We start from the raw sequence: 15284 nt of genomic DNA on the forward strand, positions 1-15284 counted from the left end.
GGCGGAGACCGCACTCGGACAATAGAATCCTCCGGCCGATAGCGCGGAGACAGCACTCAGAGTATAGAGTCCTCCGGCCGGTAGGCGGAGACAGCACTCGGAGTACAGAGTCCACCGGCCAATAGGTCGGAGACAGCACTCGGAGTACAGAGTCCTCCGGCCGGTAGGGCGGAGACCGCACTCGGAGTATAGAGTCTTCCGGCCGGTAGGGCGGAGACACCACTCGGAGAATAGTTTCCTCCGGCCGGTAGGGCGGAGACAGCACTCGGAGAATAGTTTCCTCCGGCCTGCAGGATGGAGAAAGCACTCGGACAATAGAGTCCTCTCACCGGTTGGGCGGAGACAGCACTCAGAGTATAGAGTCCTCCGGCCCTTAGGCGGAGACGGCAGTCGGAGTACAGAGTCCACCGGCCAGTGGCGCGGAGACAGCACTGTGAGTTTAGAGTCCTCCGGCCGGTGGGGCGTAGACAGCACTCGGACAATAGAGTCCTCCGGCCGGTAGGGCGGAGACAGCACTCTGAGTATAGAGTCCTCCGGCCGGTGGGGCGTAGACAGCACTCGGACAATAGAGTCCTCCGGCCGGTAGGGTGGAGACAGCACTCTGAGTATAGCGTCCTCCGGCCGGCAGGGCGTAGACAGCACTCGGACAATAGAGTCCTCCGGCCGGTATGTCGAAGACAGCACTCACAGTATAGAGTCCTCCGGCCGGTAGGGCGGAGACAGCACTCGGAGTACAGAGTGCGCTGGCCGGTAGGGCGGAGACAGCACTCGGACAATAGAGGCCTCCGTCTGGTAGGGCGGAGACAGCACTCGGACAATAGAGGCCTCCGTCTGGTAGGGCGGAGACAGCACACAGACAATAGAGTCCTCCGGCAGGGAGGGCGGAGACAGCACTCAGAGTATAGAGTCCTCTGGCCGGTAGGGCGGAGACAGCACTCGGACTATCGAGTCCTCCGGCCGGAAGGGCGGAGACAGCACTCGGACAATAGAGTCCCCCGGCCGGTAGGGCGGAGACAGCACACGGATAATAGAGTCCTCTCACCGATAAGGCGGAGACAGCACTCGGAGTATAGAGTCCTCCGGCCAGTAGGGCGGTGACATCACTCGGAGTTTAGAGTCCTCTCACCGGTAGGGCGGAGACAGCACTCGGACAATGGAGTCCTCCGGCCGTAAGGCGGAGACCGCACTCGGAAAATAGAGTCCTCCGGCCGGTAGGGCGGAGACAGCACCCTCACAATAGGGTCCTCCGGCCGGTAGGGCAGGGAGACATCACTCGGAGTTTAGAGTCCTCTGGCCGGTAGGGCGGAGACAGCACTCAGACAATAGAGTCCTCCGGCCGGTAGCGCGGAGACAGCACTCGGAGTATAGAGTCCTCCGGCCAATAGGTCGGAGACAGCACTCGGAGTACAGAGTCCTCCGGCCGGTAGGGCGGAGACAGCTCTCGGATAATAGAGTCCTCCGGCCGGTAGGGCGGAGACACCACTCGGAGAATAGTTTCCTCCGGCCTGTAGGATGGAGAAAGCACTCGGACAATAGAGTCCTCTCACCGGTTGGGCGGAGACAGCACTCAGAGTATAGAGTCCTCCGGCCCTTAGGCGGAGACGGCACTCGGAGTACAGAGTCCACCGGCCAGTGGCGCGGAGACAGCACTCTGAGTATAGAGTCCTCCGGCCGGTAGGGCGGAGACAGCACTCGGAGTACAGAGTCCACCGGCCGGTAGGGCGTAGACAGCACACGGACAATAGAATCCTCCGGCCCATGTAACTGTCTAAATGCTTTTTAAAAGACAAAATTGTACCCGTCTCAACTACTACCTCTGGCAGCTTGTTCCAGACACTCATCACCCTCTGTGTGAAAAAATTGCCCCTCTGGACCCTTTTGTATCTCTCCCCTCTCACCTTAAACGTATGCCCTCTAGTTTTAGACTCCCCTATCTTTGGGAAAATATGTTGACTATCTAGCTGACCTATGCCCCCCAAGAGGAACATCGCTTGAGCCAGAATCAGGGTCAGATCAGCTGAAGCAGTTAAAGGCAGTTAGATCAACAGTTAGTTCTTAACTCTGCCAGCTTCAGATATGTCTTAAGAGAACTCACCATTCAACCAGCGAAAAGTACCCAATCGGACAGCGCTTACAGACAGCGGACAACTACAGAAGAACCTCCAGATCTTTTCCAAGCCACCAGACCTGGTTGTATCTAGTTTTTTTGAGAGTGACTAAGATTCTGTTATTACTGTTTTGGCACTAAATGACCCTTATCTTTATTTGAACAACATTTCAGTCGAACCATCCTTTAATTAAAATTGTTACTGGTTTAGTTAAAGTTCCCGGTTGGTTGAATAAAATAAGTTGTTAATTATTCACTTAAAGCCACCTTTAGGAAGGAGCACTGTGTACAGTTCTGGACACCCTATCGTAGAAAGGACATTATTAAGCTAGAAAGAGTGCAGGAAAGATTTACTAGGATGCTACCGGGACTTGATGGTTTGAGTTATAAGGAGAGTCTGAATAGACTGGGAATTATTTTCTCTGGAGTGTAGGAGGCTGAGGGGTGATCTTATAGAGGTCTATAAAATAATGGGGGGCATAGGTCAGCTAGATAGTCAACATATTTTCCCAAAGATAGGGGAGTCTAAAACTAGAGGGCATACGTTTAAGGTGAGAGGGGAGAGATACAAAAGGGTCCAGAGGGGCAATTTTTTCACACAGAGGGTGATGAGTGTCTGGAACAAGCTGCCAGAGGTAGTAGTTGAGACGGGTACAATTTTGTCTTTTAAAAAGCATTTAGACAGTTACATGGGTAAGATGGGTATAGAGGGATATGGGCCAAAGATGGGTAATTGGGACTAGCTTAGTGGTTTAAAAAAAGGGCTGGCATGGACAAGTTGGGCCGAAGGGCCTGTTTCCATGCTGTAAACCTCTATGACTATGACTCTATGACTATGACTCAAAACATTATCTTGTCTGGAGGGTTCTTTAGTTGCTCACAGCGATCTATGGGGTGTTATTTTTGGATGCTGTCCCTGATTGCATTTGGGATCTATACAGTGGTTGAGGAGATAGAATGGATTTGAGTTGTCCTTGGTTATGCCTTTGTGTTCAAGACCTTCGTTCTGAACAAATCTTTGTTACCTCAGCTGATTGACAGGTACCTTCTGTTGGAACTTGGATGTGAACTTGTTTGTAAAGTTGCCCAATCTATACATTCTACACCCCCATTTTCATTGTGTATTTTGGTCATCTTCCCTTGTATTTTTAAAAGTTGTTCTCTGGTATTAGAGGGCAGAATGTGTAAGAGCAGGTAAATTGGTACATTTGCACTGTGCAAAATGTACCAGATTTATTTGGAGTACAGTCACAAGTCGTGGTGCACGTCGGCACCAAAGACATAGGTAAGAGAAGGGACGGGGATTTAAAACAGGAATTCAGGGAGCTAGGGTGGAAGCTGAGAGCCAGGACAAAACAGGTTGTCATCTCTGGTATGTTGCCGGTGCCACGGGATAGCGAGTTGAGGAACAGGGAGAGAGTGCAGTTAAACACATGGATGCAGGGATGGTGTAGGAGGGAGGGTTTCAGCTGCATGGATAATTGGAACACTTTCTGGGGAAGGTGGGACCTGTATCAACAGGACGGGGTGCACCTGAACCAGAGGGGCACCAATATCCTGGGAGGGAAATTTGCTACGGCTCTTCGGGGGGGTTTAAACTAATTTGTCAGGGGGAATGGGAAAAGGAGTTGTAGTCCAGAGGTCGGTGAGTGTAGTGAGGTACTGGGAAGGGTATCATGGTCAAAGGTGGGGACCAGCAGACAAGAAGGTGGGTTGAAGTGTGTCTACTTCAATGCAAGGAGCATCCGAAATAAGATAGGTGAACCTGGGGCGTGGATTGGCACTTGGGACTACGATGTTGTGGCCATTACGGAGACATGGGTAGAACAAGGACAGGAATGGTTGTTGGAAGTTCCGGGGTATAGATGTTTCAGTAAGTGTAGGGTAGCTGGTAAAAGAGGTGGAGGAGTGGCACTGTTAATCAAGGAGAGTGTAACGGCTGCAGAAAGGCATTTTGAAGGGGATCTGCCTACAGAGGTAATATGGGCTGAGGTTAGGATTAGGAAAGGAGCGGTCACGTTGTTAGGAGTTTACTATAGGCCCCCAAATAGTAATAGAGATGTGGAGCAAGAAATTGCTAAGCAGATTATGGATAGGTGTGGAGATCACAGGGTAGTTGTCAGGGGGGACTTTAACCTTCCAAATATTGATTGGAACCTTTATAGGTCGAATAGTTCGGATGGGGCAGTTTTTGTGCAGTGTGTGCAGGAGGGGCTCCTGACACAATATGTGGATAAGCCGACAAGAGGTGGGGCCACATTGGATTTGGTAATGGGAAATGAACCGGGCCAAGTGTTGGATTTGGTTGTGGGAGAGCACTTTGGAGATAGTGACCACAATTCGGTGTCTTTTGTTATTGCAATGGAGAGGGAGAGGGCCATACGGCAGGGCATAGTTTACAATTGGGGGAGAGGTAATTATGATGCAATCAGGCGGGAATTAGGAAGCATAGGATGGGAACAAAAATTGTCAGGCAAAGGCACTAATGATAAGTGGAACTTTTTCAAGGAACAAATACTGCGTGTCCTTGATAGGTATGTCCCTGCCAGGCAGAAAGGAAATGGCCGAGTGAGGGAACCATGGTTCACAAAAGAGGTGGAATGTCTTGTCAAGAGGAAGAAGGAAGCGTACATTAGGTTGAGAAAACAAGGTTCAATTGGCTCGATGGAGGGTTACAAGTTAGCAAGAAGTGAGCTGAAAAAGGGGCTTAGGAGAGCTAGAAGGGGGCATGAGAAGTCCTTGGCGGGTCGGATCAAGGAAAACCCCAAGGCTTTTTACTCTTATGTGAGGAATAAAAGAATGACCAGGGTGAGGCTGGGGCCGGTCAAGGACGGCTGTGGGAATTTATGCATGGAGTCAGAAGAGATAGGAGAGGTGATGAATGAATACTTTTCTTTGGTGTTCACCAAGGAGAGGGGCCATGTTTTTGAGGAAGAGAGGGTGTCACAGGCTGATAGGCTGGAGGAAGTAGATGTTCGGAGGGAAGATGTACTAGCAATTTTGAATAAACTGAAAGTTGATAAGTCCCCTGGGCCTGATGAAATATATCCTAGGATTCTTTGGGAGGCAAGGGATGAGATAGCAGAGCCTTTGGCATTGATCTTTGGGTCCTCACTGTCCACGGGGGTGGTGCCAGAGGACTGGAGAGTGGCGAATGTTGTTCCTCTGTTTAAGAAAGGGAATAGAAATGACCCTGGTAATTATAGGCCGGTTAGTCTTACTTCGGTGGTCGGTAAGTTGATGGAAAAGGTCCTTAGGGATAGGATTTATGACCATTTAGAAAGATGCAACTTAATCCGGGATAGTCAGCACGGATTTGTGAAGGGCAAGTCTTGCCTCACAAATTTGATAGAATTTTTTGAGGAGGTAACTAAGTGTGTAGATGAAGGTAGTGCAGTTGATGTTATATACATGGATTTTAGTAAGACGTTTGATAAAGTCCCCCACGGTCGGCTTATGAAGAAAGTAAGGATGTGTGGGATAGAGGGAAGTTTGGCCGATTGGATAGGTAACTGGCTATCTAACAGAAGACAGAGGGTGGTGGTGGATGGAAAATTTTCGGACTGGAAACCGGTTACCAGCGGAGTGCCACAGGGATCAGTGCTTGGTCCTCTGCTATTTGTAATTTTTATAAATGACTTGGAGGAGGGGGCTGAAGGGTGGATCAGTAAATTTGCTGATGACACCAAGATTGGTGGAGTAGTGGATGAGGTGAAGGGCTGTTGTAGGCTGCAAAGAGATATAGATAGGATGCAGAGCTGGGCTGAAAAATGGCAAATGGAGTTTAACCCTGACAAATGCGAGGTGATTCATTTTGGTAGGACAAATTTAAATGTGGATTACAGGGTCAAAGGTAGGGTTCTGAAGAATGTGGAGGAACAGAGAGATCTTGGGGTTCATATCCATAGATCTCTGAAGGTTGCCACTCAAGTGGATAGAGCCGTGAAGAAGGCCTATAGTGTGTTAGCTTTTATTAACAGGGGGTTGGAGTTTAAGAGCCGTGGGGTTATGCTGCAACTGTACAGGACCTTGGTGAGACCACATTTGGAATATTGTGTGCAGTTCTGGTCACCTCACTACAAGAAGGATGTGGAGACACTGGAAAAAGTGCAAAGGAGATTTACCAGGATGCTGCCTGGTTTGGAGGGTAGGTCTTATGAGGAAAGGTTGAGGGAACTTGGGCTTTTCTCTTTGGAGCGGAGGAGGTTGAGAGGAGACTTGATAGAGGTTTATAAGATGATGAGGGGGATAGATAGAGTGAACGTTCAAAGACTATTTCCTCGGGTGAATGGAGCGGTAACTAGGGGGCATAACTGTAGGGTTCATGGTGGGAGATATAGGAAGGATGTCCGAGGTAGGTTTTTTACTCAGAGAGTGGTTGGGATGTGGAATGGACTGCCTGCAGGGATAGTGGAATCAGAAACTTTAGGAACATTTAAGAAGCTATTGGATTGGCACATGGAGTACTTCGGGATGATACGGAGGAAATAGCTTGATCTGGGTTTCAGACAAAGCTCGGCACAACATCGGGGGCCGAAGGGCCTGTTCTGTGCTGTACTGTTCTATGTTCTATGTTCTATGTAAGGTGGAGACATCACTCGGAGTTTAGAGTCCTCCGGCCGGTAGGGCGGAGACATCACTCGGAGTTTAGAGTCCACCGGCCGGTAGGGCGTAGACAGCACACGGACAATAGAATCCTCCGGCCGGTAAGGTGGAGACATCACTCGGAGTTTAGAGTCCTCCGGCCGGTAGGGCGTAGACAGCACACGGACAATAGAATCCTCCGGCCGGTAGGGCGGAGACATCACTCGGAGTTTAGAGTCCACCGGCCGGCAGGGCGTAGACAGCACACGGACAATAGAATCCTCCGGCCGGTAAGGTGGAGACATCACTCGGAGTTTAGAGTCCACCGGCCGGTAGGGCGTAGACAGCACACGGACAATAGAATCCTCCGGCCGGTAGGGCGGAGACATCACTCGGAGGTTAGAGTCCACCGGCCGGCAGGGCGTAGACAGCACACGGACAATAGAATCCTCCGGCCGGAGGACTCTAAACTCCGAGTGATGTCTCCACCTTACCGGCCGGAGGATTCTATTGTCCGTGTGCTGTCTACGCCCTACCGGCCGGTGGACTCTAAACTCCGAGTGATGTCTCCGCCCTACCGGCCGGAGGACTCTAAACTCCGAGTGATGTCTCCACCTTACATAGAACATAGAACATGAATATAGCTGAGGAGGACACTGGGTTGCAAGGGAGTAGAATAGACAGTATTACAGTTGATAAGGAGGATGTGCAGGATATTCTGGAGGGTCTGAAAATAGATAAATCCCCTGGTCCGGATGGGATTTATCCAAGGATTCTCTGGGAGGCAAGAGAAGTGATTGCAGAGCCTCTGGCTCTGATCTTCAGGTCGTCGTTGGCCTCTGGTATAGTACCAGAAGATTGGAGGTTAGCGAATGTTGTCCCATTGTTTAAGAAGGGGAACAGAGACTTCCCCGGGAATTATAGACCGGTGAGTCTCACTTCTGTTGTCGGCAAGATGTTGGAAAAAATTATAAGGGATAGGATTTATAGTTATTTGGAGAGTAATGAATTGATAGGTGATAGTCAGCATGGTTTTGTGGCAGGTAGGTCGTGCCTTACTAACCTTATTGAGTTTTTTGAGAAAGTGACCAAGGAGGTGGATGGGGGCAAGGCAGTGGACATGGTATATATGGATTTTAGTAAGGCGTTTGATAAGGTTCACCATGGTAGGCTTCTGCAGAAAATGCAGATGTATGGGATTGGGGGTGATCTAGGAAATTGGATCAGGAATTGGCTAGCGGATAGGAAACAGAGGGTGGTGGTTGATAGTAAATATTCATCATGGAGTGCGGTTACAAGTGGTGTACCTCAGGGATCTGTTTTGGGGCCACTGCTGTTTGTAATATTTATTAATGATCTGGATGAGGGTATAGTTGGGTGGATTAGCAAATTTGCTGATGACACCAAAGTCGGTGGTGTGGTAGACAATGAGGAAGGGTGTCGTAGTTTGCAGGAAGACTTAGACAGGTTGCAAAGTTGGGCCGAGAGGTGGCGGATGGAGTTTAATGCGGAGAAGTGTGAGGTAATTCACTTTGGTAGGAATAACAGATGTGTTGAGTATAGGGCTAACGGGAGGACTTTGAATAGTGTGGAGGAGCAGAGGGATCTAGGTGTATGTGTGCATAGATCCCTGAAAGTTGGGAATCAAGTAGATAAGGTTGTTAAGAAGGCATATGGTGTCTTGGCGTTTATTGGTAGGGGGATTGAATTTAGGAGTCGTAGCGTTATGTTGCAACTGTACACAACTCTGGTGCGGCCGCACTTGGAGTACTGTGTGCAGTTCTGGTCCCCACATTACAGGAAGGATGTGGAGGCTTTGGAGAGGGTGCAGAGGAGGTTTACCAGGATGTTGCCTGGTATGGAGGGGAGATCCTATGAGGAGAGGCTGAGGGATTTGGGATTGTTTTCGCTGGAAAGGCGGCGGCTAAGAGGGGATCTTATTGAAACATATAAGATGATTAGAGGTTTAGATAGGGTGGATAGTGATAGCCTTTTTCCTCTGATGGAGAAATCCAGCACGAGGGGGCATGGCTTTAAATTGAGGGGGGTAGTTATAGAACCGATGTCAGGGGTAGGTTCTTTACCCAGAGGGTGGTGAGGGATTGGAATGCCCTGCCAGCATCAGTAGTAAATGCGCCTAGTTTGGGGGCGTTTAAGAGATCCGTAGATAGGTTCATGGACGAAAAGAAATTGGTTTAGGTTGGAGGGTCACAGTTTTTTTTTAACTGGTCGGTGCAACATCGTGGGCCGAAGGGCCTGTTCTGCGCTGTAATGTTCTATGTTCTATGTAGGGCGGAGACATCACTCGGAGTTTAGAGTCCTCCGGCCGGTAGGGCGGAGACAGCACACGGACAATAGAATCCTCCGGCCGGTAGGGCGGAGACAGCACTGGGAGTATAGAGTCCTCCGGCCGGCAGGGTGGCGCCACCCCCGGCTCAGTGCCGCTGGAGTAGGGTATGTGCGGTGTTTTAGTCTCTTTGATAGTTTTTAAACAGACTCCCCAGCTGCTGTGGGCCTTGGAAATTGTCGGTGTTGCTATGGCGGTGAAAAAAAGGTGTAATGTTATTATAAAGCAGCCGGTAAGCTGGTGAAGAGTGTGGGGTGAAGCGGGGTTTGGACCTGGAGCAGGATGTGTTCCTCAGGCCGGGAGGGTGTCGGTGCTGCAGGAAAACAAAATGTCTGAGCTCTCAGCCTGGGCCTTTGTTACCGCGGGCCAGACTGTGCCCATAACCCAGTGCCTGGGGGCTGGGCTCCACCCCATACCCAGCCAGGGTCCCTCCAGGCAGTCTCAGACTCCCAGCCGGGCCAGGAGCCCAGCCTCTGTCAGGACAGTGAAATCTAACATCAACTGGCTGCACAATACTTCATACCAATTTCTTCCTCACATTATGGAGTGGTATAAAGATTGTCTTTAATATATCTTAAACAAACTTTATTAAATTAATTTTACTTTGTGAATAGGTGGAATGTCAAAAATACTCTTTTATGTTTTTTCCAATGAATATATGCAATCCAAATATCTTGAGACGTTAGTACATTGTCAAATGCAACCTGTAAATCCCACAATTGTAAGTCCCCGGTTGGAATGAGAAGATACATAAGGCATTGAAGTTTGTTATATTTGTAGAATTTTGCATTGTGACTGACCTAACTGTTCTCATTTGCAGGCTTATGTTTATACAAGATAACGTTCATGGAAAGGTGTAAGGCAAAGTACTTTATTGGCCATCCAATTTGATTTTAGTGGAAGTTTCTCAAAGCACTAACAGAAATGGGTATGAGAATTAAACTGCACAGTGCTGACCACCCTAATAACCTTCTTAAGGAACTCAATAAGTTTAGGCTATCTGAAACCATGTGCGATGTAATAATTGTGGTTGGCAACCGGACATTTTCAGCACATAAGTCAGTGCTGGCCTGTGCCGCTGGCTACTTCCAGAAGCTCTTTCTCAATTCTGAGGTTAACACTGCAAGAACATATGTGGTAGACTTTATCACCCCGGCCAATTTTGAAAGAATTTTGAATTTTATCTATACAGCTGAGCTTTTCACTGATCTCATCAATGTGGGTGTTATCTATGAGATGGCAGAGAAATTGGGCATGCAGGATCTCCTGAAGGCTTGTTACTCTACCTTCCCTGACTTGGAAAAAACAGAAACCAACAAGCAGACGGTGGGATCGACTGAAGGCTATGTCCCTCTAACCGGGACCTCAAATGACCAAAATCCCCCCATGTCAGACTCCAGAAGCCAAGGCCCACAGTTTTGTCAAAACAGAGGTTATATCATGCAGGTTGAAGTAGGGGAGAGTTTTAAAAGTGAAGAACAAAACCTTGTGAATGAAAATGGTCCGACTATGCCAGTGATGTACCAACAGTCAACAAAAACTGAGGATAACCTGGAAATGGAATACAGCCAGTCTGCATCAACTGAAAATGTGTCTCTGGCCTCTAGTAAAGGCCCATGTGAGCTGTATGAAATACAGAGTAATGGATATTATAATCAAACCAGTTTATTGATGGCAGGAGAATCTCTCAAAGAGAATAGTAGTTCCTGTGTCAGTAACAGTGATAACCTCCAGGTTCATTCAATGAAGGAAATGGAGTGCATGCAGTTTGAAGGTATTGAGCAAGATGGCCTTAATTTTGATGACCACCAAGAGAGCAGAGGCCCTTCTGAAGAGATAATTGAGCTAACAGATGATAGCGAAGATGACAATCTTGTCTGTGTTAAGGATGTTAATGGTGAAGGTAAGAGCATGCCATGCCAGGTGTGTGGCAAGGTGTTACCGGCCAACATAGGGCTGCTTAGACAACATGGTAAACTACACATTGATACAAAAGAAGGGCTGTGCACAGTGTGTGGCGCCAAGTTCACTGACAGAAGCTCGCGAATCACCCACGTTTTGTCTCATGTTGGAATCTTCCTTTTCTCATGTGACATGTGTGAAATGAAGTTTGTGACGCAGTGGCAAGTGGCTGGACATAGGAAAGGGAAACCACATGACACTAACATTATTGTACAGCCAAATACCATCCTGCCGGCTGAAGCTAATTTTGGGGGTTCTCCCACAGAACTGTTTTGTGCTGTCTGTGGAAAGGCCATAAATAAAGACTACCTTGCTGTGAAAGAGCATATCCTTTCTCATCTCGACATGAAAAGTCTGTCCTGTTGTGTCTGTGAACAACCGTCTAGATCAGTCTGTAGCCTAATGTGGCATGTTTTGTCCCACATGAACATATCAATATTTTCTTGTTCTGTATGTGGTAATAGCTTTGTAGATCGAACAGTTCTTGAGCAACACATGGCCTCACACCAGGGTATGGAATATTTATATGAATGTAATTTCTGCAGTAGAAAATTTCGGTTAGAAGCCTCTTACCAAAACCATGTGAAGATACATAAGAGGCATAATGTAGATGGCACAAAAGGTCTCATTGCTCAACACCAGTGGCTCAAAAAGACCTTAACAACGTCACCATCAGACGAGTCTACAAGTGATGGACATATGCCTGGTGTACACCAAGACACTCTTCTGACCCTTCCCTCAAACCAAGTCAAGATCAACTCGAAAGGGAACTGGTACGAATGTGAATTTTGCGGGAAGAGGTTTTCCCATTCTAGCGAGTTTCAGTATCACCTGCGAATCCACTCAGGAGAGAAACCCTATGAATGCAAGCTGTGCCACAAGTTCTTTAGGGGGCGATCGACTGTCAAAAACCATCTAAAGACCCATTCAGGTGCCCTCATGTATTGCTGCACAGTTTGCCAGAAGTACTGTCCCACCTTGAACCTTATGATTAAACACGTGGAGATGCACAAAGATGGAGGCCTTCCTCCTGACTTTAACATTGCGCAGACTTTTATGTACATTGTACATTCCAAACAGCCAGTAAAAATGATGGACTAACACTTGCGTGAAAAAAAACCAGTTCCAATGTTGGTTTGAAAACTGTATTCAGACATAGACATCAAATAAAGTCTCATTTTAATGTACATTGGAACCTTCAAAACTCAGATCACTTTTTTAAGGATGGTGCCAATAGACAATTTTTAAAAAAATATTACTAGTGCTGTTATTTTGGTCAGGCTACACATACCATTCAACTGCAGAAATGCAGCACTATGCCTTAGATTACTTGCAATCGAAGTACCTAAAATTCAGAAAAGCTGTGGCTCCAAAAACATTTAGGGACAAAACTATATTGACTTAGCTTTAAGATTTAAGGACACGGGTTCAATACCCGCCTTGGGTCACTGTGTGGAGTTTGCACGTTCTCCCCGTGTCTGTGTGGGTTTCCTCCGGGTGCTCCGGTTTCCTCCCACAGTCCGAAAGATGTGCGGATTAGATGGATTGAGCTGTGCTAAATTGCCCCTTAGTGTCCAAAGATGTGTAGGTTAGGTGGATTGGCCATGCTAAATTGTCCCTTAGTGTCCAAAGATGTGCAGGTTAGGGGGATTTTCCATGCTAAATTGCCCCTTAGTATCCAAAGATGTACAGGTTAGGGGGATTGTCCATGCTAAACTGCCCCTTAGTGTCCAAAGATGTGTAGGTTAGGGTGGATTGTCCATGCTAAATTGCCCCTTAGTGTCCAAAGATGTGTAGGTTAGGGTGGATTGGCCATGCTAAATTGTCCCTTAGTGTCCAAAGATGTGTAGGTTAGGGTGGATTGTCCGTGCTAAATTGCCCCTTAGTGTCCAAAGATGTGTAGGTTAGGGTGGATTGTCCATGCTAAATTCTCCCTTAGTGTCCAAAGATGTGTAGGTTAGGTGGATTGGCCATGCCAAATTGCCCCTTAGTGTCCCAAAGATGTGCGGGTTACGTGGATTGGCCATGCTAAATTGACCCTTAGTGTCAGGGGACTATTTTTAAAAATTCATTCAAGGTACATGGGCGTCGCTGGCTGTCCAGCATTTATTGCCCATCCCTAGTTGCCCTTGAGAAGGTGGTGGTGAGCTGTCTTCTTGAATCGCTGCAGTCTGTGTTCTGTGGGTTGACCCACAATGCCGTGAGGGAGGGAGTTCCAGGATTTTGACCCAGTGACTGCGAAGGAACAGCGATATAGTTCCAAGTCAGGATGGTGAGTAGCTTGGAGGGGAACTTGCAGGTGGCGGTGTTCCCATGTGTCTGCTGGCTTTGTCCTTCTAGATGGAAGTGGTCGTGGGTTTGGAAGGTGCTGTCTAAGGATCTTTGGTGAATTGCTGCAGTGCATCTTGTAGATGGTACACACTGCTGCTACTGAGCGTCGGTGGTGGAGGGAGTGGATGTTTGTAGATGTGATGCCAATTAAGCGGGGCTGCTTTGTCCTGGATGGTGTCAAATTTCTTGAGTGTTGTTGGAGCTGCACCCATCCAGGAAAGTGGCAAATATTCTATCACACTCCTGACTTGTGCCTTGTCGATGGTGGACAGGCTTTGGGCAGTTACTCGCCGCAGTATTCCTAGCCTCTGACCTGCTCTTGAAGTCACTGTGTTTATGTGGTGAGTCCAGTTGAGTTTCTGGTCAATGGTAACCCCAAGGATGTTGACAGTGGGGGATTCAGTGATGGTAACACCATTGAATGTCATGGGGCGGTGGTTAGAGTGTCTCTTATTGGTGATGGTCATTGCCTGGTATTTGTGTGGCACGAATGTTATTTGCCACTTCTCAGCCCAAGCCTGGATATTGTCCAGATCTTGTTGCATTTGACCATGGACTGCTTCAGTATCTGAGGAGTCGCAAATGGTGCTGAACGTTGTGCAATCATCGGCGAACATCCCCACTTCTGACCTTATGACGGAGGGAAGGTCATTGATGAAGCAGCTGAAGATTGTTGGGCCGAGGACACTCCCCTGAGGGACTCCTGCAGAGATGTCCTGGAGCTGAGATGACTGACCCTCCACAACCACAACCATCTTCCTATGTACCAGGTATGACTCCAACAAGCGGAGAGTTTACCCCCGATACCCATTGACTCCAGTTTCACTAGGGCTCCTTGATGCCACACTCGGTCGAATGCGGTCTTGATGTCAAGGGCAGTCACTCTCACCTCACCTCTGGAATTCAGCTCTTTTGTCCATGTTTGAACCAAGGCTGTAATGAGGTCAGGAGCTGAGTGACCCTGGCGAAACCCAAACTGGGCGTCACTGAGCAGGTTATTACTGAGCAGGTGCTGCTTGATAGCGCTGTCGATGACCCCCTTCCACCTGGTGATTGAGAATAAACTGAATAGGCGGTAATTGGCCGGGTTGGATTTGTGGGGACATACCTAGACAATTTTCCACATTGTTGGGTAGATGCCAGTGTTGTAACTGTATTGGAAGAGCTTGGCTAGGGGACCGGCAAGTTCTGGAGCACAAGTCTTCAGTACTATTGCCGGAATGTTATCAGGGCCCATTGCCTTGGCAGTATCCAGTGCCTCCAACCGTTTCTTGATATCACATGGAGTGAATCGAATTGACTGGAGACTGGCATCTGAGATGCTGGGGACCACTGGAGGAGGTTGAGATGGATCATCCACTCGGCACCTCTGGCTGGAGATCGCTGTGAATACTTCAGCCTTATCTTTTATACTGATGTGCTGGGCCCCTCCATCATTGAGGATGGGGATGTTTGTGGAGCCTCCTCCTCCAGTGAGTTGTCTAATTGTCCATCACCATCGGTGGTTGGTAAATTGATGGAAAAGGTCCTTAGGGATGGGATTTACGACCATTTAGAAAGATGCGGATTAATCCGGGATAGTCAGCACGGATTTGTGAAGGGCAAATCGTGCCCCACAAATTTGATAGAATTTTTTGAGGAGGTAACTAGGTGTGTTGATGAAGGTAGGGCGGTTGATGTCATATACATGGATTTTAGTAAGGCGTTTGATAAGGTCCCCCATGGTCGGCTTATGATGAAAGTAAGGAGGTGTGGGATAGAGGGAAAGTTGGCCGATTGGATAGGTAACTGGCTATCTGATCGAAGACAGAGGGTGGTGGTGGATGGAAATTTTTCGGACTGGAGGCAGGTTGCTAGCGGAGTGCCGCAGGGATCGGTGCTTGGTCCTCTGCTCTTTGTGATTTTTATTAATGACTTAGAGGAGGGGGCTGAAGGGTGGATCAGTAAATTTGC

At 48.2% G+C, this 15284-nt stretch overlaps 1 protein-coding gene across 4 annotated transcripts; it reads left to right on the plus strand.

Annotated features, from left to right (window-relative positions):
- Positions 1-9105: 9105 nt before the first annotated feature.
- On the plus strand, positions 9106-12200 carry LOC144486624 (zinc finger and BTB domain-containing protein 39-like). Of its 4 annotated transcripts, none has more exons than XM_078204670.1 (2): positions 9106-9145; positions 9859-12187. In XM_078204670.1, the coding sequence occupies exon 2, from the start codon at positions 9963-9965 to the stop codon at positions 12099-12101; it is 2139 nt and encodes a 712-aa protein (XP_078060796.1). In that variant the 5' UTR covers positions 9106-9145; positions 9859-9962; the 3' UTR covers positions 12102-12187. The 4 variants fall into 4 exon arrangements, with proteins under 4 accessions (XP_078060796.1, XP_078060797.1, XP_078060798.1 ...); XM_078204671.1 differs by having other exon boundaries at positions 9132-9270; positions 9859-12200; XM_078204672.1 differs by lacking the exon at positions 9106-9145 and adding an exon at positions 9158-9245.
- The last annotated feature ends 3084 nt before the right edge of the window (positions 12201-15284 follow it).

This window comes from Mustelus asterias, unplaced genomic scaffold, assembly GCF_964213995.1.
Source record: "Mustelus asterias unplaced genomic scaffold, sMusAst1.hap1.1 HAP1_SCAFFOLD_417, whole genome shotgun sequence".
Classification (NCBI taxonomy): domain Eukaryota; kingdom Metazoa; phylum Chordata; class Chondrichthyes; order Carcharhiniformes; family Triakidae; genus Mustelus; species Mustelus asterias.

Excerpts from the sequence above, each read along its gene's own strand:
- LOC144486624 (XM_078204670.1), top strand. The coding sequence starts at position 9,963 with ATGGGTATGAGAATTAAACTGCACAGTGCTGACCACCCTAATAACCTT.